Source organism: Danio aesculapii, chromosome 17, assembly GCF_903798145.1.
Source record: "Danio aesculapii chromosome 17, fDanAes4.1, whole genome shotgun sequence".
NCBI classification, from domain to species: Eukaryota; Metazoa; Chordata; class Actinopteri; order Cypriniformes; family Danionidae; genus Danio; species Danio aesculapii.
Window position 1 is genome coordinate 47,371,924 of NC_079451.1, and position 26,060 is coordinate 47,397,983.

Consider the following 26,060-nt stretch of genomic DNA (forward strand, 5'->3'; position numbering starts at 1 on the left):
GTCTGCAGTGAGTGTGTAGTGAACAAGTTGTGCCACTCCGCCATCATTCTGCAAGAGTCAACACAACACAAGCAGATATGACTGGTAAACATGGGGAATTGTGAATGCAAACCGAAATGCTGCTGTCCGTGCTGTCCGACAAAAGACCAGCAACCGTCAGTCAACCGCGACAGAGTCTACACTTCAATCTACAGCTATCCTTCACGCACGATGTGGGACCTGAATCTGAAGAAAGGAGATATTCTGGAAGTGACGGAAGAAACTGAGTATTGGCTGTATGTTAGGAGGATAACTGGCGAAACTGACAATTCGGGTATCTTCATTGAGCAACATGGTTACGTGCCTAAAGATTTTGTCAAGCCGCTGGACAGCCTAGAGGCCGAGCCGTAAGTCCTGCTGGAGATTTTGATCATATTTTCTGCTTGTGAGATTGACTAATGTACCGTACAGCATGAACTCATGCTTGTTTTTTTAAACTTGGCCATTAATGAAAGTGGAATGCAGTGTTTCCAGTTTCACAAGTTCTGCTGAAGTTTCTGCAGTGCGATGACTGTTTGTTTTTCTAAAGAAATGACTCTAATAGTATAGATTGGGTTTTGGATTTTGCTGACAGAAAACCTGTGATTTTGATTATTATAATTAGAAGAATTATTAGAAAGAAAGTAAAAATACCAGAAATGATCAAGTTTTTTTATTCAATAAAAAGGAAAAGAACACACTTTTTTATAGTAATTAAACACATTTTCTCCAAAATACTTATTACTGAACATTTCATAAAATGATTGTTTTATTTTTTTATTTACCATCCTATAGGATTAAAAACAAAGATAGAAATTTTGTTGTAGTGCATTTTCTATTTTTTTTTTTTTACAAATAAATAATAGTTGTAATAATAATAGTACTAACAACAAATCATAAAAAAGCTAATATTAAAAGGTGTATATATAGGGGTGGTGACCCTAATGCCCTTTTCCTGGTAATTATTAAATAAATCATTTGAGCAATTTTATAAATATTGTTAGAAATAAATAAAATATTTATTTTTGCATTTTCTGATACCATATAGAATTAAAAGCAAAGACTGTATAAATATTGCTGTAGTGCATATTTTATTAAAAAAAAATAGTAATAAGAATAATGTCAATAACAATAAACATAAAAAACAAATCAGAAGATTGGGACACTGTGGTCATAAAGGGATGGACATGGTCAGCAACAATACTCAGGTAGGCTGTGGCGCTGACAGGATGCTCAATTGGTACTAATGGGCCCAAAGTGTGCCAAGAAAATATCCCCCACACCATTACACCACCACCAAGGCAGGATGGATCCACGCTTTAATGGTGTTGATGCCAAATTCTGATCCGACCATCTGAATGTGGCAGCAGAGATCGAGACTCATCAGACCAGTCAACATTTTTCCAATCTTCTATTGTCCAATTTTGGTGAGCCTTTGTGAATTGTAGCTTAAGTTTCCTGTTCTCAGCTGACAGGAGCAGCACCTGGTGTGCTCTTCTGTTGCTGAAGCCCATCCGCCTCAAGCTTGGACGTGTTGTGTGATCAGAGATGCTCTTCTGCAGACCTCAGTTGTAACGAGTGGTTATTTGAGTTACTGTTGCCTTTCTATCTGCTGGAACCAGTCTGACCATTCTCCTCTGACCTCTGGCATCAACAAGGCATTTGCACCCACAGAACTGCCACCCACAGATCAGCAGTTTCTGAAATACTCAGAGCAGCCCGTCTGGCACCAACAACCATGCCACGTTCAAAGTAACTTAAATCACCTTCCTTCCCCATTCTAATGCTCGGTTGGAAACTGCAGCAGATCATCTTGACCATGTCTACATGCCTAAATGTATTGAGTTGCTGCCATGTCATTGGCTGATTAGAAATTTGCATTAATGAGCAGTTGGAGTTACCGTTACAGAATCTAAAAATGCAAAACTAAAAAAATAATTGATTAACAGTCAATACAGTGGAACACAAATTAACATACTGTGAGGAAAGCTGAAAACCTGTAACCATTGACTTCCGTATTATAGGACTGCAATGGTTGTCAGTGGTTACAAAACAGTAGCTGGATTCACATGCATTTCATTAAAGAGAAGTCAAAGCTGGAATAGGTCAAAATAGGAGCAGATAGCAGTATAAAGGGGTTATCCCCAAAGTGTAATCTAATAACAAGCAAGGGCACAGAGGCAGGAAACAATCATATATCCAAAAAAACAGTCCAAAACTAACACACAAACACACCAGGCAGGCAGGAAGAGGGAACAAGGAACAAGGCTACTTTCAAAGCATTGCCTCATAGGCTTCAAATCCTTTCGAATCTTTTGTTTCAAATCAGTGGCCCAGAGCTCATTTCAAATTGGTAAGGTCATGTGCAGGGTTTCCAGGGTTCATACACATTTTTACTGCTAAAATTCCATCACTTTTCCAAGACTTTTCCAGAAGTTTTAAGTACATTTTCATGACGAAATGTTTAAGTAATGTCTACATAAACATGATAAATAATAAGAAAAACAATGATGTTCAAATTTATTACAGCATATCAAAGAACACGCAACAATCTACTTTGTTTAAATTAGTTTTTAAATTGATTTTGATAATGCTTACACAGCACTAACAATGTGAGAGCAAGTTTTTGGCCAAGGACAGAAAATAAGTAAAGACAACTATATTCAAGTTAGTGCTGCACAATATATCGCTTCAGCATCGATATCATAATGTGTGCATCCGCAATAGTCACATCGCAGGATATGCAATGTTGGGATTATAGTTTAATATAGAGTTTAATAATAATGGAGTAAAAGTTTATCATCTGCATGCATTTTAAAGAGATAGTTCACCCAAAAATTACTTCCCATTTTCATTATACCCATCACTTGTTTCAAACATTCATGAGTTTTCTTTTTTTTTTTTAAATGAACACAAAAAGAATATAACTTAATAACCCCTATAGTATTGAAACAAGTGAAGTGTGAGTAAATAGTGAGTACATTTTAATCTTTGAGTGAACTGTCCCTTTAAGGCCTGTGACTGTGTGAACATTTCAATATTTCACATTTTAAAACATCCGGCCACAAGAAATCTTTTGTAACTTTAATAAAGATTAAATAATATACACTGAACACTATGCAGTGTTGAATATTCAATATCTGTACCTGAATAGTAATACCTGAAAACTATAATTCACTTTTATCTTTACTATATTTTATTTATCTATGCTTGTAATTTATTTGTTATATATAATTCGAGATTCAATCCTCTACAATCAATCCAAATAAACCTGTTAAATCATCTGGTGAATTGTATTCACATCGCAATATACATCACAGAAATACAAAATATGGTAATGTCAGATTTTTCCAATATAGCGCAGCCCTAATTCAAGTACACAGATATTTGTTAAAAAATTCCATGACTTTTCCAGGTTTTCCATGACCATATGAACCCATGATTTCGTTGACCGACTAGTTCAGGAATCTGTTCAAATCTTGGCACGACATCCTCTATTGAGTTACTCAAGCACATAAACTACCCCCTCCCAGCTTTAAAATAATAATAATAATCACCACATTTCACCACAAGCCTCAAGAAACGAACCCTTTTGTGAATCACTTGGTTGAAAAGCTTCAATGCTTCATAAGGCTTCATCTCACTATCACTAGTTTCTCCAATCACAATGAACACACTCAGAAATGTCAGTAACAACCAAACAAGATTTCACAGCGAGTGAGTGAGGCTTATATAGTCTGGATTATTGCATAACAATAAAGGCAATAGTTTAGGAAATGTGCAACAGCTGTAATGGGGTGATCGGTGTAATGCACTGTGGGAGGTGTAGTCTCGGTGAATGGCAGAGGTGCAGGATGGAATGGCATCTAGTTGAGCTTGTGACATTCCTGCTGTTAACCAACAACAACAACAACATTACAGCTTGTGAATTAGTTTTTTGTTTTTACAGCGTAAAAACTCTGGGGCATGTCTAATTTACAGCTGAGCATGCCTGTTTTAATCAGGTGGAAGACGGCGTATGTACACATTTATCACACGTGCAAGAAATGATCAATGCACACACACACACAGGCATACATGGTTGTGGTAAACTGAAAGTGTGAAGTAGTTCACTCTCATAGTAGCCTACATGTAAGTGATTTCAGCTCAGTAATCCAGTTCTGCAAACTCTCAGAAACATATGTCAACATTTTGCCTTGCCTAATTTCACAACGACAGGCATTTTTTCTCTTGACATTTGCATAAAGTTGAAAAATGCCTAACCTTTCTGACTTTCTCATCTGCTCTCATTGCATTCTCAGTGCCGCTTTCAATCCTACAACGTGCTGCATGTTCGTTTTAAGCTCAACTTCCATATGAATGAACTGAAAACGCTCACTGTGCAAACACGTTATTAGGGAAAATAAAAAATACATATAAATACTAAACACCTAACAATTTAATTGTTAGGTATTTAGCTTAACAATTTAACTTAATTTAATTCACCACAAACATTACAATGATGCATTACAGATTTTTTTTTAAGCAAATCCGCATAAAACAAATATATATGTTTGGTCACACTTTACAATAAGGTTTCATTAGTTAAAGGTGCAGTGTGTAAGTTTGACACCCAGTGGTTAAACTAGGTATTGCACTTCTAGATCAAAACGAATGCACGCGCAGGTTGCCAGATTGATGACACCAACAGCAGTGTGTCTGACTGTCGAGCCTAAAGGCTGATTTAAATTGTGTTCTAAATAAAAGCAACGGCACATGACAGAAGGAATATTTTCCATATTAAAAGGAGTTTTTTGTCCTAACAAACACCTCAAATTTTTATTTTAGAAACTGCTCCTATTTCTTGCAGAACAACAGAAAACTGACAATGATCCCTTCAGGAACACCTCAAATGCTTTATTCAGTGTTAAATGCTAATAATGTGAGTTTGAATGCCATTTAGGTTACATTTATTGCCGTACTACTGAAAGCAGCAGCAGATAGTTCACCTCAGATCTTGAAAATAAAAACCATTTGAAACTGAACTTCAGAACTGCCAACACATATCAGTGATTCAGCATCTACATTTAATAATGTTAAAGAGGTTTAATATGTATTAGTTAGATTATAAACCTTACCATTTCCTGAGTGAGTGCATATTCTGTGCTTCTGAATGACTGTATTTAAATTTATGTCGTGTTGCGTCTGGTGCAAACAGCCAAATTGCTCAACACTGCAAATCTCATAATGTATCGTGTTGTTAGGACACGGGGTTACAATGTATCCTGCTCACCTAATGTTTACGTTTGTAATATTTATATTATTTGCTAATTAATAACCTCATGTGGAACTCTGAATCTGTGTCTCATTTTGGAGTCTGCTACTGTCCACCGGAGGTCACTTTTTGCTCATGGATGCATGCTTTGAGAGCCTTCCTGATTGAATGAATGAAATATGTGGTTTTCCAACAAGGCAAACGGGGTGCTGAAATATAATTGGGTAGGCTGGCAGTGGGAAGGTTAAAAAAAACATAAATAAGACAGCGTTCTGGCATGGAACACCCATTTTCAAAGCAGAATATCTGACTTCAGCATTGTTTTTCAGATAAACAAGTTCACTTGGCATGTTTCTTAAATATCTGCAAACATATGATGGTATTTTTATGCTTTAGAAGAGTCAAAAACTTAAATACAAGACCTTTAACTAACATGAACAAATACTTTAATAAATGTATTGTTTATTGTTTGTTCATGTTAGTAAATACATTAACCTATACAACGTTAATGTAAAGTGTTACCATATGTTTTTAAGACATTTTTATATTTTTAATAGTAAATAAATAGTAAATAAATAGTACAGTATATATAAAGTGCAGTATTGCATTATATTTTTTTAATGCTTCAATGAATAAAACAATTAATCTATATATATCTATATATTTATATCTATCTATATATATATATATATATCTATATATATATATATATATATATATATATAGATATATATATATATATAGATAGATATATATATAGATATAGTAAGATAGATTGATAGATAGTTGAAGTCAGAATTATTAGCCCGCCTGTTTATTTTTTCCCCAATTTCTATTTAAGATTTCTTCAATACATTTCTAAACATAATAGTTTTAATAACAAATTTCTAATAACTGATTTATTTTATCTTTGCCATGATGACAGTAAATAATATTTGACTAGATTTATTTCAAGACACTTCTATACAGCTTAAAGTGACATTTAAAGGCTTAACTAGGTTAATTAGGTTAACTAGGCAGGTTAGAGTAATTAGCCAAGTTATTGTATAACGGCTAATAATTTTGACCTTTTTAAAAATTTTAAACTGCTTTTATCCTAGCCAAAATAAAACAAATAAGACTTTCTCCTGATGAAAAAATATTATCAGACATACCGTGAAAATTTCCTTGCTCAGTTAAACATCATTTGGGAAATATTTAAAAAATAAAAATAAAAAATCAAAGGGGGGCTAATAATTCTGACTTCAACGGTGTATATATATATATATTACAGTGTGAGAATGAGACTTCTTTTACACTGCACACAAATAAACTTATTAACAACTTGTATGCTTTGATTTTCAGATGGTATTTTGAGTATGTTAAAACGCGTTTAGAGGCCAAAAGATGTCTGCTGAGACCAGAGAACATAGAGGGAGCGTTTCTTGTCTGGAAATGTGATGAAAATAATCATTATTATTTATCAGGTAAAGTACATGTGATTCACACACATCTAAAGGATTGTTATGCACTTGAATAGAAAAATGAATAAACTGTCTCTGTACTTCCAGAGTAGTCTTTTTTGTAAAACTAACAAATGTTTTTTTTTTATGAAAGTGAAAAATGGCCCTCATGCACGACATTACCGGATCAAACAGGGAGAAAGCGACCAGCATTTTTTCCTTGTTCATCACACAACCTTCCAGAGCCTCCGCAAGCTCATCGAGTTTTATTCTAAACATGAAGGAGGACTCTGTGCCATACTTCATGAAGCCTGTGTGAAGGTCAGTCAGTTTCAACAGGGGTTGTTCACTTGGTGTTAAATATAGCTCAAATTACCACCCTGAAAAAAATTATTAATTGGATTTACTACATTGTTTTAAGGTGAGAGGTTGCAAACAGTGTATATGGGCTGAATTTAAAACAACAATTTTAAGTTGACCATTACGAAATTTAATTCGTTTGTTTAAATTCAGCCCATATAAATTGTTTGCAACCACTCACCTTAAAAAAATGTAGTAAATTCAATTAATCATTTTCATTCTGTGCATGATCGATTGTCAATTACATTAATAATCAACTAATCATTAACTAGAAAGCAAGATAACTTCTGCACTGTACAAAAATGCAGGGTTCCACAAAATTGATTCATGTTGTCCCAACACAAATCAATTAACACATTTACAGTAAGTGGATTGAACAAAAAAATCCACAATTGTGTTGTTTAAGCTCATTTTAAATAAGTAGTTTGAACAAGCAGCAAAAATTGTTTTATTTTGAGTGTGCAGCAAATATGAGGCTCTTTTATGTCATTCCTTGTTTTGTTTTTTTGGCATGGAAAATATTCTTTTGCTGTGAGCATCTGATGAATCTCTATCTATAAAAGCTTGGCAAAAAGCTTTTTGGAGAAACTACCACTGGAAAATGATAATAGATCTATTAAACAAAATATGGAAACCATTTGGTAAATTATTTGGACAATATTGTGCTGTCTGGATTTCTTAAACCTCAGTACTTCTGCATTATTAACACACACAAAAACTGAGCTATTTTTTAAATGATTATTGCAAGTTAGTTTTGATTTCTGACACATATTTTAATTTTACAAAAAAATGTGCAAGAAATAATAAAAGGGCTCATGTTTATTACTAAATTGTCTTAGAAAACTTATAAAAAATGATCATGTGATTGTGATTCTTGTCGAATCATGAGTTGAATGAATTGTTGTCTCTAAATTTATGCTTAACTGACAATGAACTGATCATCCATTATTACTCTGGATTGAACCACCAGATTAATGAAATTACTGCCTTCAATTTTGACTCTGACAATCTGCCTATTTCTGTTCTAGCTGGATCAGCCGGTTCCTCAGACTCTGTCATTTTATAGCACATGTGAAATAGACAGAAGTTCACTTACCAAAGAAAAGATACTCGGCAGCGGGGAGTTTGCAGAAGTGTGGCAGGGGCTCTGGAACGGCAGAACAGAAGTGGCCATCAAAGAGTTCAATGGTGAACCATTTACATTACAAACCAATTATAAACACAGGAACTTCAGATGGGTTTACTTCAACTCAGTCCCATTGATTTACTTGATTAATTTTATCAAAATGTATATTTTGTTTATATGAATGCGGGAAAGAGTTTTATGATAAAAATAGCCCCAAATGCTAATATTTTTATGTACAGTATTATCGTTTTTTTGCCTGCTAACTGCAATCCAATAAAAAAATTGTCTAAGTTTGAGTTTGACATTTACCAATTGAGAACCACCGACTCAAATTTGCTTCTTGGATTGTTTTCTGATGCGGTTACAATCTATACCATTTTACTTGCAGGTGTCAATTATTCAGACATCCAAACAGAGATTGAAATCATGAAGGACCTGCATCACGAGCGCTTGCTGAAGCTCTATGCTGTGTGTACCACAAGTCAACCAATGTGTATAGTCACGGAGCTCATGAAAAACGGCAGCTTAAAGACATTTCTTTTACGTAAGTCAAGTCAATCTTCTAAAAGCACAACAGATGGCTTTACATTAATCCTGATTCTAACTGATACACACAAGGATGGGCGATATGGACCTAAAACTATGGCTGAAATTGCATCCTTCCATACTATTTAGTATGTTAAAAACAGCATGCGAGCAGTACGTCCAAATTCATAGTATGTGAAAAAACCAGATGACATACTACTGCTGAAATTCTGAAGTATACATATGACGGACGCTAGCTATCCCATGATGCCACACAAGAGAATTTATAAACGGCAGTGAAGTGACGCAACTTACGTGGGCAGGTCTTGTGATAATGACAAACGGCAGATGTAGTAACTTCCGAATTCCATTCATACTCACATTTATGTTATATAGAGTTTACTTTACTAACTTTACTTTAGTTGTGTAGTAAATTCAAATGCAGTACCTACTCGAGTAGTAGGCAATTTCGGACACAGCCGTAATGATATTTTCTGGTATTTATTGTGATAAACAATAATTCATATCTATCCACTGAGAGACAAAAATCTGTTTCATTTTATTTATTTATTAATTTTTTTTTTAGTAGTACAAGCAAATGTGTTGTGAGCACAAACGTACAGGATAGCCTGTACACACACGGCTGTTTGACACTATTCTCTGCACCTACTGAGTCAGTGAAAGATCACAGATACGTGCATCACGAAATGCAGAGGATTTTTCCCCCATACGACTTGCGGCATCAAACTCCATTAAAACAACACTCTTCCAGCAGTTCATACTCACATCCAATATCTTGTTTGTCACGGGGGGGGGGGGGGGGGGGGGGGGGGCATGCATGAAATGTTCCTAAATGAACCTTGAAAGTGCCAAACTGCAGCTAAAGTTGACAAATTAAAAATGAAGCACCCAAAATTACATGAAACTCCAGAGGAAATGAAGATAGCGCGGTGACGCAATTACATTAATAGAATTATGTGCTATAACATGTAATACCAGCCTGATCTCACGTGAAAACGTAAGTATTTTACGTTTTAACAGTTTAGTGGCTAATTCGTACGATTTAAAAAAGGAGACGTGGCACCTAACCCCACCCCTAAACCCAACCGTCATTGGCGGATGAGCAAAGCGTACTAAATTGTACGAATTAGATCGTACAAATTCGTACGAATTAGCCACTAAATCAAAAAGTTACGATTTGCCGAGAGATTGTGTTGGTAATACGGGATCATGTAAGGAACATTCAAAAAGCAACTCATGCAATTCACCTTAATCATATTATTGTCTTACTCAGACTAAGGCAAATAATTCGATTACTGATGTCCATGTAAACATAGTAATTATAATATCGGTTTCAATCATATTGGACACTAGAGGGCGAAACTGAGCAAACTCCACATTTTCATTACAGAAGTAAAGACATCCAAATCTGTATTCGACATCAACACTACACCCTTATTTTCTCCTCCCTTCTTTAGTCTACAAATACGATCCACTTAAAGGAGTGAATTTGACCACGGAAGAAATAACTTTTTTTGTTAACTGTCCAGACATTTTTTGTCCACACGAGTGGCTATTTTTATAAACAGTCTTCCTCACTTTCGTTTAAAGAAAAAACTGTTCACATGAAAATGCAAAAAGGCACTGTGATGCATGTTAAGAGTAGCCAAACCAACAGGTGGCGATAACGACACTTTTATGCTGGGCTCACACCAAACAGGAAATTAAGTATTTTCACAAGTAAACTGCACACAAGTCAATGCAAACATGTTTTTTTTTTTGTCAAAATTACCTCATTCGCATCTTCTGCATTTGGTGTGAAACCCAATTTGGTGTTGGCCAATCAGAAAAGAGAAAACAGCATTCAATGTGACATCATGAGACGAAAACTACGGTTGTAGTGTCCACACGACCACAGTGTACCCGGAGTTTCGCTAAATCTTCACTCTGCTTGGAGTTTTTCGAAAGTTTCAGATTCAGTCACCCTATTCTTTATTTTTGTGTAGACAAACAGTGAAACCATGTAAAAAAAAAAAGTGTGGTTTTGAAAATACCCGTGTTCGTGTGGACAGGGCCTTAGTAATGAAATTAAGTATTTTGATTTCTGTCATTTACACAAATGTTAATTTAGCAAATAAATAATTTATGTAGTAACTTACACCTACAGGACTGCTGTGAACTCTTTCTTGTGGTCAGATGTGAAAACTCAGTGCATTATGGGCATTCTCTAGGGGTTGAATGTACATCTGTTGTAAACTCGTTATTGCGGTGGATTGTGGGATTGATTGATTACATTTGGACAGCACTAAAAATGGCTGCTCCTTCACATAGGACACTATTTAAGGGTAAAGGATGGCAATTTTAGATACAGCCGTCCCTATAGCTGAGGAAAAAGATAGAAATGCTTAATCTGATCAAACATGAAGACAGTATGTATATGGTTTATAGTGTTCTTCAAGCCATCCTGGGGTTTTTTAAAGAATGAAGAATATTTATAATGCAATGCTAATCAAACTAGCCTCTATAAAACACTTAAAAATAATACAATTTCTTCATTCTGTGATATGAAACCATATCTGGTCACAAAATGTAGTTATTTTAAACATTTGACTAATGTTATGAATAGATTTTAGAGCAAAAGTATGTCTGTAAATCTCTGTTTGCAAACAGGCTTGCTATTAGGCTTGGGCGGTATCCAAATTTTGATATCATCAAACCTCCTCCCTATTTTACCTCAGTATACGGTATTACCGTGCATAATAAAAAAAATTATGATGTAAGGCTCAGACAGCGTCACCAAACCGTTGGCTTGTGCCTAAACCATTCAGAAACTGAATACCGTATATGCGACCTTAGGTTCATGGTCACCTGTTTGTCTTGTTCGTAGTTCGTATTAAGAGATCTGCGCGGGACTAAATTTGCCTTTAACAAGCTGTCTGTATAAACACACACACACATAGACACACAGCACCACGCTCTCTCTCATTCACACACACACACACACACACACACACACACACACACACATAGACAGCACCAAGCCAGCAACGCACAGCATCACGCTCTCTCTCATTCAAACACACACACACGCGTGCTTGCTCGCTCGGGAGCGATAGACCGCCCACTCCTGTTCAAATCCCATAGCTCCCGCGGTACAGCAGCAGGAATGCAGACCTCTAGTTCGTATTTACGTCTCCCTTCTCGTTCGGTCGAAACCGGAAATACTGCCAAACTGCAAAGGTTGTGTTTTTTTTCGAGACCAGGTCACTTGGTGCGCGACTCGCCATCTTACCTCACTTCTCTCTCTCCTCCACACGGTCCCGTGATGACAATCACACATACACATTTTTAGCCATTAAATAAATAATATTTAATACTTGTCTCCTATATAAGTGCATTGTTTTTTTATGATGGTATAACGGTATTGAAACTTATACCGTTGCTATTTTTAGATCCCGCAGTATACCATATTACCGTATTACCGCCCAAGCCTTGATATATTGAAGTATCGCCCATCCCTACTGACACATCGCTTTCATACTGAAGTGATAAATGCAGTTTAACAATTAAACTCATAGTTTATTTTTTCCTCAGGTCACAAGCAGAAACAAGACCTAGAGTTTTCACTCATGCTGGATTTTGCTATCCAGGTAACTTTGTTTTTATGTCTCTTTCACAACAGGACAATTTGTGCTCACACTTATCATCAGCATTTTACGTGATGTTTTTGGCATTCAAATCTAATTGAAGAGTGAATGTGCAAAAATCACTCTCTAATGTTAAATGTGCTTAATAAAAAACAGAAAGACACTATTGCCCCTTTTACACAGTGATACCGGTAAATATCTGGAAAATTACAACAACAACATTACAGTTAAATAAAAAAAAGCGCTGTTCACACAGGCAAGGACTCTCCGGAAATTTTCCGGAAAAGACCATTCACACATCCATGCCAAAATACCAGTAAATTCTGACATCATTAACCAGAAATGACCTATAAACGACAGCGCTTTTATTTGTAAACATGGAAGGGGTCGGGGCTTTTCTTGATGATTTTACTTTTATATAAAGCTGTAGCATTCATGCAGCTGTTTTGCAGAAGCGCAAACAGCAGCTAAACGTTTACACATTTGACGACATTACAAATTCTGTGGATGGATAAGTATTGTGAACAACTTCGATGAAAACACTTTCGCATGTCGAGATGTACGTAATACATCTGTGTGCTGGCGCTCACCGGCTGCTTCACATCAAGCAACTAAAGCAGAGCTTGAAGGCAAGCAAACGGTGGTTTATTATAAGCATTTTATCGATAATTATTTACACAGTTGACATTAAGAAAGAACATAGAAACGTTATCTGACTAACATCTAGCAGCTAAAAGTGCCTGGTAAACACAGTCAAAGGTTTTATTTTAATAAACAGCACAGATGTGAATGCGTCTGAATGTTCTGATTGGCTGGAGTACACGTCTCACGTCAGTGCGTTCTAATCGTGAACGTGCTCTCTTCGGAATTTTTCCTTCTGCGTTCACACAGCGCAGCATTCCGGCAAATTACCAGTAATGTTACAACTTATCCTTCAGGAAAATTGCCAGAATGAATTTACCGGTATTTTCAAAAAGGGCCTGTTCACACATACAGACCTTTCGAGAAAATTGCCGGTAATTTTCCAGAAAGGTCTGTATGTTTGAAAGGGGCTTATAAAAATATTCGTAAATTACGTTTTCCATGATTTGTTATTTATAAGTTTTGTTATCTATTTATGCATTTGAATTGTGCTACGAGACTTTGATCATATAATTTTGTTAGTTTAATGTCACAAAGGTACCTGAAATCAAAATCATGAATTCAATCATGTGTTGTTCCTTTCTTTTTTTTTTAGATCAAGAATCATTTAATGACATATTTAAAATGATTTAATATCTTTTTTGCCAAACAGTCAGTGTTGCCAGATGTAGCTGACTGATTCCAGCCCAAAAGCTGTCGAAAAACCGCTGAAAACCAAAAAGTGCCGCCCAACAATCAGGCAGATTAGCGGGGGGGGGTGGGGTGTTGGGAGGTAGGGAGTGATTGAGATGTTGTGTCGGGGAGGGAGATCACAAGCGTTTCTACACTGTTCCAAGCGTATTTATGTGAAGAACGGGGGCTATGGCATCTGTTTGGGAGATCAAAACAGGTTTTTAAGGGCAGACCGGGGCTGGCTGGCAAACCGTTGCAAAGGCGCCCAAATTTTGACCTATGTCATTTTTTACCCGCAAAATAAATTCAAAACCGCCCAATCTGGCAACACTGCTAACGGTTTTCCAAACTAATTTATTAAGCTCAGCTGTGTGTTTTGAATAAAACAAGAATTGTAAGGCAGATTTTTATTTTATTGATTAAAAATGTCTTTATGGGCGACACGGTGGCTCAGTGGTTAGCACTGTCGCCTCACAACAAGGTCGCTGGTTCCTTTGGGTGCTGCGGTTTTCTCCACAATCCAAAGACATGCAGTCTAGGTGAATTAGATTAACTAAATTGGCTGTAGTGTATAAGTGTGTGTGTGAATGTATATGGATGTTTCCCAGTACTGGGTTGCGGCTGGAAGGGTATCTGCTGTGTAAAACATTTGCTGGAATAGTTGTGGCAGTTCATTCTGCTGTGGTGACCCCTGGTAAATAAGGGACTAAGCCGAAGGAAAATATATGAATGAATGAAAATGTCTTTATATGACAATGGAAAGCTTTTATTAAAAAACAAATTAAGCTGTAAGGAAACATTATTTCTGAAACTTTTTATAGCAAGGCAGGTTTATAGCCCAGTGAGTCACTATAATCAATATATGTCGATGCATTCAATTTATTAAGTAAGTAATTCATTCAGATTGATTTTCTTGAAAAGGCTTTCTACATTGACTTTAATGTTAGGGATACAGGTGATGGGTTCATTATTTTTTTCAATTGCGTTTGGTACTGCTGTCATGCAAGATCAGCTGCGTCTTAATATTCAGATTGATGCTTCCTCATTTCCCGCTCCGCCGTCCTCCAAGCCATGACCTGGAATTCGATGATCATGAAGGACAAATCAATTCAGTAAATGCGCTGGAGGAGGTGAGGAATGAGAAAGCCCTCATTATGGTCTTCAAACACCTTACACAAGCATAAAAACTCCACATTCACACATCTGACACGACTACATTTTATCAGGGATGTCCAAACACGTTTAAAAACTCTTTTCAGTATAACCATGCCTCAAATACAGCTTTTATTATTTTTTTTTAACCATAATGGTACACAAAGGTTTTTTGTTGTTGTTATTTTCCATTGATTAATTTTCCATCGGCTTAGTCTCTGATTTATCAGAGGCCACCACAGTGGAATGAACTGCCAACTTATCCAGCATATGTTTTACGCAGCGGATGCCCTTCCAGCCGCAATCCATCACTGGGAAACATCATTACACACTCATACACTACGGACAATTTAGCTTACCCAATTCACCTATAGCGCATGTATTTGGACTTATGGGGGAAACCAGAACACCCAGAGGACACTCACGCCAGCACGGGGAGAACATGCAAACTCCACACAGAAACGCCAACTGACCTAGCATCGACATTCTTGCTGTGAGGCGATTGTGCTACCCACTGCGCCACCGTGCTGCCCTACAGCCAATTTAGTTTACTCACTTCCCCTATAGCGCATGTGTTTGGACTGTGGGGGAAACCGGAGCACCCGGAGGAAACCCACGTGAACATGGGGAGAACATGCAAACTCCACACAGGAATACCAACTGGCCCAGCCGGGACTCAAATTAGCGACCTTGCTGTGAGGCGACAGTGCTAACCACTGAGCTACTGTGCCGCCATTGTTATCATTATTTATAGTAATTACATAAAGGATTTAAATGGATTTAGGTGAATAAAAGAAAAAGACAGAAAACAGTCATTTTTTGTAATATATAAAATATACATATACCCATTCAATCATATTTGTAAGCCTAAAATATGAAAACTTTTTTACAGAACTGTGACATTTCTATCTCATTCATTAAAACACTTGCAAGATATAAGCACAAAATTGCATATAATACTGAAACTTTGTGGAAAAAGTCTTAACTGAGGGACGAATTCAGAATTGTTAAATATAAAAAGAGAATTCTGATGTTCTGCCTTTTTTGTAAGTTTATTAATTAAAATTGTGAGATACAAATATTATCTGCAAATAAATAAACTCCTTGCTTTGAAATAAAAAATAAACAATTGCTTAAAATGTTTACATCAATACATTTTTGTCATGTAGCCTCTCTATTTTCCAGTCAAAATTGCGAATTGTAACCCTAACGTCAAGTAGCCTAGTTTGCATCACTGGATAATATTCTCAGGTCCTATAATAGTATGGTATGTGTGGTATAAAAAAAACTGTGAATAATAAATATAATTTACCTCTTACCTCATACTTTGACTGCTAAAAACTGAAGCCTCACTGGAATTTGTGCTCATTTCTTTTGAAACTGTAAAGCCCCGCCTTGATTTGCATTTGATTGGCAAGTGATAATGACCAGACCCTGACATGTAGCGTAAAATTATATGGAAATCTAGTATTTATTTCTCATTGAGTTAGTTAAGTCTGAAATTAATGTTTTTTTTTTCTTTTGTTGAATCTCTTTTTCATTTGCAAAAAATAAAAATAAATAAAAATAAATAAAGCAATTTTTTTTTTTTTATCAAAGAATAATTGCTAAACATTTTGTACTTCAATATATTTTTGTCACGTAGCCTCTCACACAAACATACAAAAAAAAATGACAGACTATTTTATGGCGAATTGTAACCAAAACGAGTAGTTTGATAATACTCTATAATATTAAGGTTCCTTAATAATATAACAGCTGTTTTATTAAAAGCTGTAAATAATAAATATGATTGAGCTAAATCTTACCTCATACTTTGGCCGTTAAAAAAACGCTGGAATTCGCGCTTGTTTTCTTTTGAAACTGTAAAGCCCCGCCTTCTTTGATTTGATTGACAGGTCATTTTGACTATGGCCAGAGCCTGAAATATATAAGAAACTAGTAGTTAATTCTCATTAAGTTAGTTAGATCTCAAATTAATGTTTTTTTTTTGTTGTTGAACCTCTCTTCCATTTGCAAAAAAATAAAAAGAATTGCTTGTTTACCGAAGAATAAATGCTAAACATTTTTGCTTCACGTCTCTCATACAAACATACAAAAAAAAGGAAAATGACAGCCTATTTTCCATTCAAAACAGCAACAAACTGTAACCAAAACATTGAGTAGTTTGCACATAATATTCTTAAGGCCAGTGCACACCAAGACATTTTTGCTCACGTTTTCTGTCAACATTTAACGCCTCGTGACTAAAGAAAAGGGTGCCAATGTGATCGTGCACGCCAACGCGCAAAACGGCAGGCGTAAAAGCGTCATTTTTAAAGAAACGCCTCATGCTCGTTTTTTTGTTTTGACATGCCACGTCAAAACCTTCTCATCCAATCAAATTGGCACTTTTGTTCACGTGCACGGAGCTGCTGAAGTTACAGTAAACAGCACTTAGGCGCTCAAGCGCAAAACTGTTAATGCGAGCGCACGTTGAAGAAGATGCCCAAAGCCGATATGAATGTGGAGCTGCTTATTGCTCTGTGAACAAAAATCATTTCTTCATCGCTAGAGATGGAGCTGCTACTTTAACCATCCATGCTTGTTCGAGTCACCAGTATCTTTAACAACAAGTGTGTGAACTTCCTCTCTTCTGTGTTATAAGCGGGTGTCAGAAGCTTAAAGTTGTGTAGCCCCATCTAACGTCAAGGAGTGATTTTGCGTACTCTTCTGCTTGATGCCAGTGAAAATCGCTTTGGTTTGAACGCGGAAAAACGTCTCGTAAAACGCAGACGATAAACGCAAACGGAAATAAGTTTTGTTTAAATAACAAAATTAAAGAGGTGTCATTCAAAATACTCCATAGAATTTATCCTGCTAAACATGTTTTGGAAAGATTTAAAGTTAATATTTCATATATGTGTGAAATTTGTGGTCAAGAAAAAAAAAACAATTTTGCATCTTTTTTTTTCATTGTCTTTACTCAAGAATATTTTGGAAAGATTTGCAATTGTTTATTAACAAAAAAATGGAGTATAAGACAGAAATTGGTTCATTTGATGTACTGTTTTATTCTGATAATGAGAACCTGAACTGTAAAGGACAATATATTTTTAATTTGTTTATGCTGTTAGGAAAATACCATATACATTAGAAAAAGTGGGCTCAATGTAAACCAAACTTTACCCATTTTGTGAATGACTTCAAAGTATATATAAATATTTTAGAACAATCACAAAACAAAAAAGCACTGAAAACATGTAATGCTCTGAAAACATTTAATTTCATGTAAATGTAATTTTACTTAATTTTTTTAATATATTTTTTTTATTCTCTTTCAGAAACTATGTGAAATGTAATACCTCTTGTTCTTGTGGCATTGAGTTAATAAAAAAATAAAATTAAATAAATAAATAAATAAACGCAAACAAAAAGCATCCCGGTGTGTACGAGCCTTTAGGGCGCTTATTAATATAATAATATAATTAACATATAATTAATATGTTTCATAAAAAGCTGTGAATAATAAATATGATTAAGCTAAATACTACCTCATACTTTGAACAGAAGTCTCGCTGGAATTCGCATTCGTTTCTTCTGAAATTGTACAGCCCTGCCTTTTTTGATATGATTGGCAGGTTGTTGAATGACTCTGAAAAGCAGATTTAAATAAGAAACTAGTTATTTCTCATAAAGTAAGTTAAGTCTCAAATTAATGTTTTTTTTCTTTTGTTGAATCTCTCTTTCATTTGCAAAAAAAATTTTATAAAATAATTGGTTGTTTATCAAATAATAATTGGTAAACATTTTTACTTCACATTTTCTGTTTGTTTGTTTTTTTTGTATGTTTGTATGGAGCCACATGACAAAAATATATTTGTCATGTGGCTCCTCCATACAAACATACAAAAAAAACAAACAGAAAATGACAGCCTATTTTTCATTTAAAACGGCGAACAGTAACCAAAACATTGAGTAGTTCGTATGTGATAAACTTAGGTCCCTTAATAATATAACAGCTGTGTTATTAAAAGCTGTGAATAACAAATATGATTTAGCTAAATCTTACCTCACCGTTACAAACTGAAGCCTCGCTCGAATTCGCGCTCGTTTTCTTTGAAAACTGTAAAGCCCCGCCTTCTTTGATTTAATTGACAGGTCGTTTTGACTATGGCCAGAGCCTGAAATGAATACAGCTTAAAATAATATAAGAAACTATTTTTGACTAAGCTGTGATTAATAAATATGGTTTAGCTGAATCTTACCTCACACTTTGACCGTTAAAAACTGAAGTCTCATTGGAATTCCAGCTTGTTTCGTTTGAAACTGTAAAGCTCCGCCTTTTTTAATTTGATTGACAGGTCGTTTTGACTATGGCCAGACCCTGGAATGTTGTCAAAGAGCATAGAGTCATTCTAAGCTCTTTGATGTAGCTTAAAATAAGAAGCTAGTTATTTTATCACTAAGTTAATCAAGTCTCATTACCTCAATATATTTTTGTCACGTAGCCTCTCATACAAACATACAAAAAATGGAAAATAACAGCCTATTTTCCATTCAAAATGGCGAATTGTATCCAAAACCTTGAATAGTTTGCATGGATAATGCTGTTAGGTCCCTTAATAATATATCAGCAGGATTATTAAAAGCTGTGAATAACAAATATGATTTTTTAGCTAAATCTTACCTCACCGTTACAAACTGAAGCCTCGCTGGAATTCGCGCTCGTTTTCTCTGGAAACTGTAAAGCCCCGCCTTCTTTGATTTGATTGACAGGTCGTTTTGACTATGGCCAGAGCCTGAAATGAATACAGCTTAAAATAATATAAGAAACTATTTCTGACTAAGTTAGTGAAGTCTCTAATGAATGTTTTTCTTTTGTTGAATCTCTCTCAGATAACAGAAGGAATGATGTATATTGAGAATAAAATAGTTCACCGGGATCTGAGAGCCGAGAACATTCTGCTCACCGAGATGCAGTCCTGCAAAATTGCCGACTTCGGACTCGCTCAAGTTAATAGACCAGAAAACCACAGGATTTCTTCAGGTGAGAAAATACTGTATATTCATCCATATTAGACACCCAAACAAAAGTACACGTCTGAGTTGTGGTCTGCCAGCAGATGTCAGACTTCCGGTGAAATGGATGGCGCCGGAAATATTCGACAACTGCGAGTACACGAGCAAAAGCGACGTCTGGTCCTTCGGCATCCTTTTAACTGAAATTGTCACATATGGAGATGACCCATACCCTGGTAAGTGCACTTCACACCCATGACATAATACAAATGTGACCCTGAAAATGATTGATATTTCCTTTATGCCACAAAAATCATCAGAATATTAACTAAAAGATCATGTTCTGTAAAAATATTTAGTCAATACTCCACTGTAAATACATTAAAACTTGACTTTTGATTAGTAATATGCATTGTTAAGCTTTTTATTTAGGCTATAAAACTAAAAAAAAAAAAAAAAAAAAAAAAAAAAAAAAAATATATATATATATATATATATATATATATATATATATATATATATATATATATATATATATATATATATATATACATATACATTTACATTTAGTCATTTAGCAGACGCTTTTATCCAAAGCGACTTACAAATGAGGATAAGGAAGAAATTTACACAACTATAAGAGCAGCAGTGAACAAGTGCTATAGACAAGTTTCAGGTGTGTAAAGTCTAAGAAGCAAAGCATTAGTATTTATTTATTTTTTTATACATTGGTATATATATATATATATATATATATATATATATATATATATATATATATATATATATATATATATATATATATATATATATATATATATATGATTTTCCTAACATTTTGAATTTTTGGAAACCCTCAGATTTCAGATTTTCAATTAGTTGAATCTCAGCCAAATATTGTCATATCATAACAATGGTTACATCACTGGAAAGCTTATTTATATAGCTTTAAGTCAATGTATACATGTCATTTAAAACAAATTGGGACTTTTGACTGGTTTTGCGATCCATAGTCACAACTGTGCAGTATCATTTTCCAAAACTTGCATTTTAAAGCCCAATTTAGGGCTACAAAATCCCATTTTCATGTACACAAACAGACTAAGCAAGTAAAAAGTAGCATTTTTTGCTACATCTCATGTTTAAATCATGACATAAACGTTTACAATCCTCTATAGGATACTGTACAATAATGAAAGGTTATTAATTCAGCTTCTAGGTGATTTATAAACCATTAAGGAAACATTCCATGTTATCACATATTTTAATGTTTGCTAATTATTTTAAAACAACTACCTGTGAAAATCCTTAAAGTAATAGTTCACCCAAAAATTCTCACTTGTTTTAAACCTTTCTGAGTTTCTTTCTTCGTTTGAACACAAATGAAGATATTTTGAAGAATGCTAGAAACCTTAAGGGTAACCATTGACTTCCATAGTTTATTTGTTTTTTCTACTATGCAAGTCAATGGTTACCGGTTTCCAACTTTCTTCAAAATATCTTTCTTTTGTGTTCAATAGAATTAAAAAAAAATGTATTAAGGTTTTACACAGCGTCCATTTTCTCCCAAAAAATACCTGAAATATATTGATTTACCTGACCACAGTACACATTTCCACTGTGTGATTGTCCATCCCAGATGCCTCTGAGCCCAGAGAAGTCAACAGAGCTTCTGGACACTGTTAACATAGGGCTTCTTTTTTGCACAGTACAGTTTTCACTGGCATTTGTGAATTTAATTACGTATTGTGGTATTTGACAAAGGTTTGCTGCAGTAGTGCTGAGCCCATATGGTGATATTGCTTATAAATGAATGATGATTCTTGATGCAGTGCAAGTTTTTGAAAAAAGATAAATAAAAAAAATAATGAGGAACACATTAAATATTGTTTGTTGTATTGTCTACAATGAAATACAAGTCAAAGGAAATTTTGAAATCACTACTTTCTATTTCATTTGCATTTTCCATACTGTCACAACTTTTTCTGATTTGGAGTTGTATTTGTTACTTCCACAATCTCAGGTCAAGACAAAATGTCGTGTGTTCGAGGGATTCAGCGAGGAGAGCGGATGCCCCGACCGGCCGGCTGTCCAGAATCGCTTTACGGCATTATGCTGCTGTGCTGGAAGGCAAACCCCAAGGAGAGACCCACATTTACTGAGCTGCGGGAGATGCTGATGGCTCTCATCCATGAGCCTGTTTCTGAACTGGAGTAGATACTGTAGATACAGTGCATAGCCTATATGTAAACAACACATGTACATTCCTTTACGCCATAAATTACAGAGGTAGTTGCAACACAAAATGTACTGAAAAACAAAACAATGCATGATAAAGTACACTAAAAACAAATGATTCATTGGATTTACTTACATTTTTCTAAGGTAAGTGGTTACCTCACAGCAAGAAGGTCGCTAGTTCGAGTCCCGGCAAGTCTGGGTGGAGTTTGCATGTTCTCCCCGTGTTGATCTGGGTTTCCTCCGGGTGCTCCGGTTTTGCCCACAGTCCAAACACATGCACTATAGGTGAATTGAATAAACTAAATTGGCCGTACTGTATGTGAATGGGTATGTATGGGTGTTTCCCAGTACTGGGTTGCAGCTGGAAGGGCATCCACTGTGTAAAACATATGCTGGATAAGTTGGCGGTTCATTCCGCTGTGGCGACCACTGATGAAGAAAGAGACTAAGCCGAAGGAAAATGAATAAATGAATATTCAACTTAATTTCTTTGTTTAAATTCAGCCCGTATACATTGTTTGCAACCAATTTTTACCTTAAAAAATAGTAAATGCAATAAATCTTTTTTTTTCAGTGTACATGGGTAAATCTCATGGAAAAATACTTTAAATTTAAATATTTGCCCTCGGGTGAAACCAGAGATGTATAGTAACGAAGTAGAACTACTTCACTACTGTACTTAAGTACTAAAAGGCAGTATCTGTACTTTACTGGAGTATTGTTTTTTTCTCCTACTTCCACTTTTTTTCATATTTTCGATGAGTTTAATACTTTTACTCCGATAGATTTTTTATGAGCTGCATCGTTACTCGTTACTAGAGGTGTCAAAATGGTCGATATCAGTTCAGTAATAGATCATAATGGGTTATTACGTACTGACGTCATTTATCTCCTATGTGCGGTGTCGCAATACTATGGCGAAGGACGGAGGCGCGAGGGCGAGTGAAGGCGGCACAGCACACGAGCCGCTATTTCACTACTACAGAGAAATGTTGTGAGACTCCATCTCTGCCTCTCTCACTTTGGACATTTGACCCGCTGGTCTGTTTGTGAGGTAACTTTTCATCTCCTCTTGGCTGTTAAAGCGATACTTGTGGATCCAGACCTGGGCGTGTATGAGGTGCACGTTTTCTCCACTGTGTCTATTATAGATTACCTGTGATAACCGCGTATTATACATACATAGACTGTAACCGCGGCTGTTCTTCCCGCCATCAGTGAACAACGCTTTCATTTCTAAAGCCGATAGCAGCCCTTTCTGTTGAGAAGGTGAAGACAATAACCAAAGGGGTGTAAGACCTCGCCTGTCACCGTTTAAAAAGCAGGCGGGAGAATATTTACATGAGTTTATTTGCTATAAATGCTCATGCTGTCTTCTGTGCATGAGTTTAGTTTGATACATTCAGAAAGAGTGTTTTCTTTGAGCGGGTCAAATTAAGGGTACAGTTCATATATCTTACTGCTGTATTAAAGGACACAATTTTATTACAAGTAACTATTTAACTGTCACACCAAGAAAAAAACCAATATAATTTTTTTATTTATTGCATTTCTTAACTCCTAATGTCGCTAGTTAACACAATCAATACATTTTCCCCCAACACATCCCATAATTTCTAAAATATCAGCCTCTACCAAATGGTTGAGATGTTGGTTTATGGTAAAAGTACCAGAATGAATAAATATACTATAAAAATATGAAGTTTAAGACCAATTTAATTAAAACATAATCAAAATGAAACATTTTTGAATACTAAATCATAGCCATAAGCCATAAAATATTTCAGATTTTCATTTAACACAGTAATATACACGTTTTCTTTTTTTTTACAATCAAATCAAAATCTAGTGAATTAGAACGTTCGTTTACAACCAGTAATTTGTGCTCCGAAAATGGGTTTCAATAGCGTTTTGAGTGGATTATGGACTGTTTTTGTGACACACAACTTTAAAAGGTGTGTGTTAAAGCTGTTATAATCTGTCAGATCTGTGGTTCAAGCGTGAGAGAAAAACAGTATTGTAAGTCATGTTTCTTTTCGTTCTGCTTAATGACGTGCCCCCAAAAAAGAGATTTAAAATAAACAAAACAATATGATGTCTTTTGACTGCTTTCTTTAATAACTACATTACACAATACTTGTACTTTACTTTCAGTACTTGAGTAGTAAATTTTGAAATAAACTACTTGCAATACTTAAGTGCAAAAAATGTTGAATACTTTAGTACTTCCACTTAAGTATGGTGCTTAAAGAGCACTTTTACTTCTACTCAAGTCACTCTTTGATAGAGTACTTGTACTTTTACTTAAGTCTGGGTCTCTAGTACTTTATACATCTCTGGGTGAAACTAACAAATATTTACCAAGTAATGTTTAACAAGTTGTAGCAAAGTCCTTACCCCAAGTGGAGGATTGGTGCAGCGGCAGCAGTAATGCGGTCGATGTATCGGTCCGTTGTGGTAAAGAAGGAGCTGAGCCGAAAGGCAAAGCTCTCAATTTACTGGTCAATCTACTTTCCTACTCTCACCTATGGTCATGAGCTTTGGGTCATGACCGAAAAAGACAAGATCTCAGATACAAGCGGCCGAAAAGAGTTTCGTTCACAGGGTGGCACGACACAACCTTATAGATATCATGAGGAGCTCTGCCACCTGGAAGGAGCTCAAGAGTTGAGCCGCTGCTCCTCCACATCGAGAGAAGTCAGCTGAGGTGGCTCGGGCATCTGTTTCGGATGCCTCCTGGACGCCTACCTAGGGAGGTGTTCTAGGCATGTCCCACCAGAAGGAGGCCTCGGGGAAGACCCAGGACACGCTGGAGGGATTATGTCTGTCGCCTGGCCTGGGAATGCCTCGGGATCCCCCCGGACGAGCTGGAGGAAGTGTCTAGGGAGAGGGAAGTCTGGAGTTCTCTCCTGACACTGCCACCTCCACAGCCCAGTAGCGCAGTGGGTAGCACTGTTGCCTCACAGAAGGAAGGTCGCTGGTTCGAGTCCTGGCCGAGTCAGTTGGCATTTCTGTGTGGAGTTTGCATGTTCTCCCCGTGTTCGCGTGGGTTTCCTCCGGGTGCTCCGGTTTCCCCCACAGACCAAACACATGAATTGTGAATTGAATTAGCTAAAATTGGCCGTAGAGTGTGAATGTAGAAGTGTATGGATGTTTCCCAGTGTTGGATTGCGGCTGGAAGGGCATCCACCGCATAAAACATATGCTGGATAAGTTGGTGGTTCATTCCGCTGTGGCGAACCCTGATTAATAAAGGGACTAAAGCCAAAAAGAAAATGAATAAATGAATATATATATATTAAAAAACTGCTAAGGTCAATATTATTAGCGCCCTTAACAAAATTACTATTTTTCGATTGTCTACAAATCACTGCCTAATTAACCTAACTTACTTAGTTGACCCAATTAAACTAGTCAAGCCTTTAATTTGCTATTAAGCTAAATAATAAATATACTATGATAAAACAACTGTTAAAAATATGTGCTGTCATTTTGGCAAACAATTAGTTATTAAAGCTTTTTCAATCTCTGTTAAAACAGAACTTTGGAAATAATTGAAAAAAAAATCTAAATATCACAGGAGGGCTAATAATTTTATCTTTAACTGTATATGCATCAATAAAAAGGACAAATAAATGAAAAATCGAGCCATTCCATGAGATTCATTCATATACAAACAGAGTGTTATAGTGCACAAATACTCCCAAAACATGATTGTGAATGACTAGTATTGTTAATTAATTAATATTACTTAAAGGTGATTATGAAGTTTCTTAGTTTCTATATTCCCAGGAAATATTGCATTACTGACTGGTCTTTTTGTTACGTTTGCTGCTGAATTAAATAATAATAATGAAAAGGATAGCTGATCTGATCCGAATGTACACAAAGTGGCATGTAAACATTCAGCCTTTGCAAATGAATGTTCAGTGTGTGAACTTTTATGTTGACTATTGTACAGTGGGAGTGTGTGTTTTCTG

The 26,060-nt window shown here is 35.7% G+C and overlaps 1 protein-coding gene across 1 annotated transcript; it reads left to right on the forward strand.

Moving 5' to 3' along the window:
- Window positions 1-26,060, forward strand: si:ch73-340m8.2 (tyrosine-protein kinase SRK3). The gene is made up of 9 exons (XM_056477410.1): window positions 1-386; window positions 6,617-6,738; window positions 6,869-7,035; window positions 8,103-8,262; window positions 8,589-8,744; window positions 12,320-12,375; window positions 19,717-19,867; window positions 19,944-20,075; window positions 21,863-26,060. The coding sequence occupies exons 1-9, from the start codon at window positions 91-93 to the stop codon at window positions 22,054-22,056; spliced, it is 1,434 nt and encodes a 477-aa protein (XP_056333385.1). The 5' UTR covers window positions 1-90; the 3' UTR covers window positions 22,057-26,060.

Coding starts and splice junctions, on each gene's coding strand:
- si:ch73-340m8.2 (XM_056477410.1), top strand. CDS start 91: ATGGGGAATTGTGAATGCAAACCGAAATGCTGCTGTCCGTGCTGTCCG. Junction 8,745..12,319: donor CTTAAAGACATTTCTTTTAC/GTAAGTCAAGTC, acceptor TTTTTTCCTCAG/GTCACAAGCAGAAACAAGAC. Junction 12,376..19,716: donor TGCTGGATTTTGCTATCCAG/GTAACTTTGTTT, acceptor AATCTCTCTCAG/ATAACAGAAGGAATGATGTA.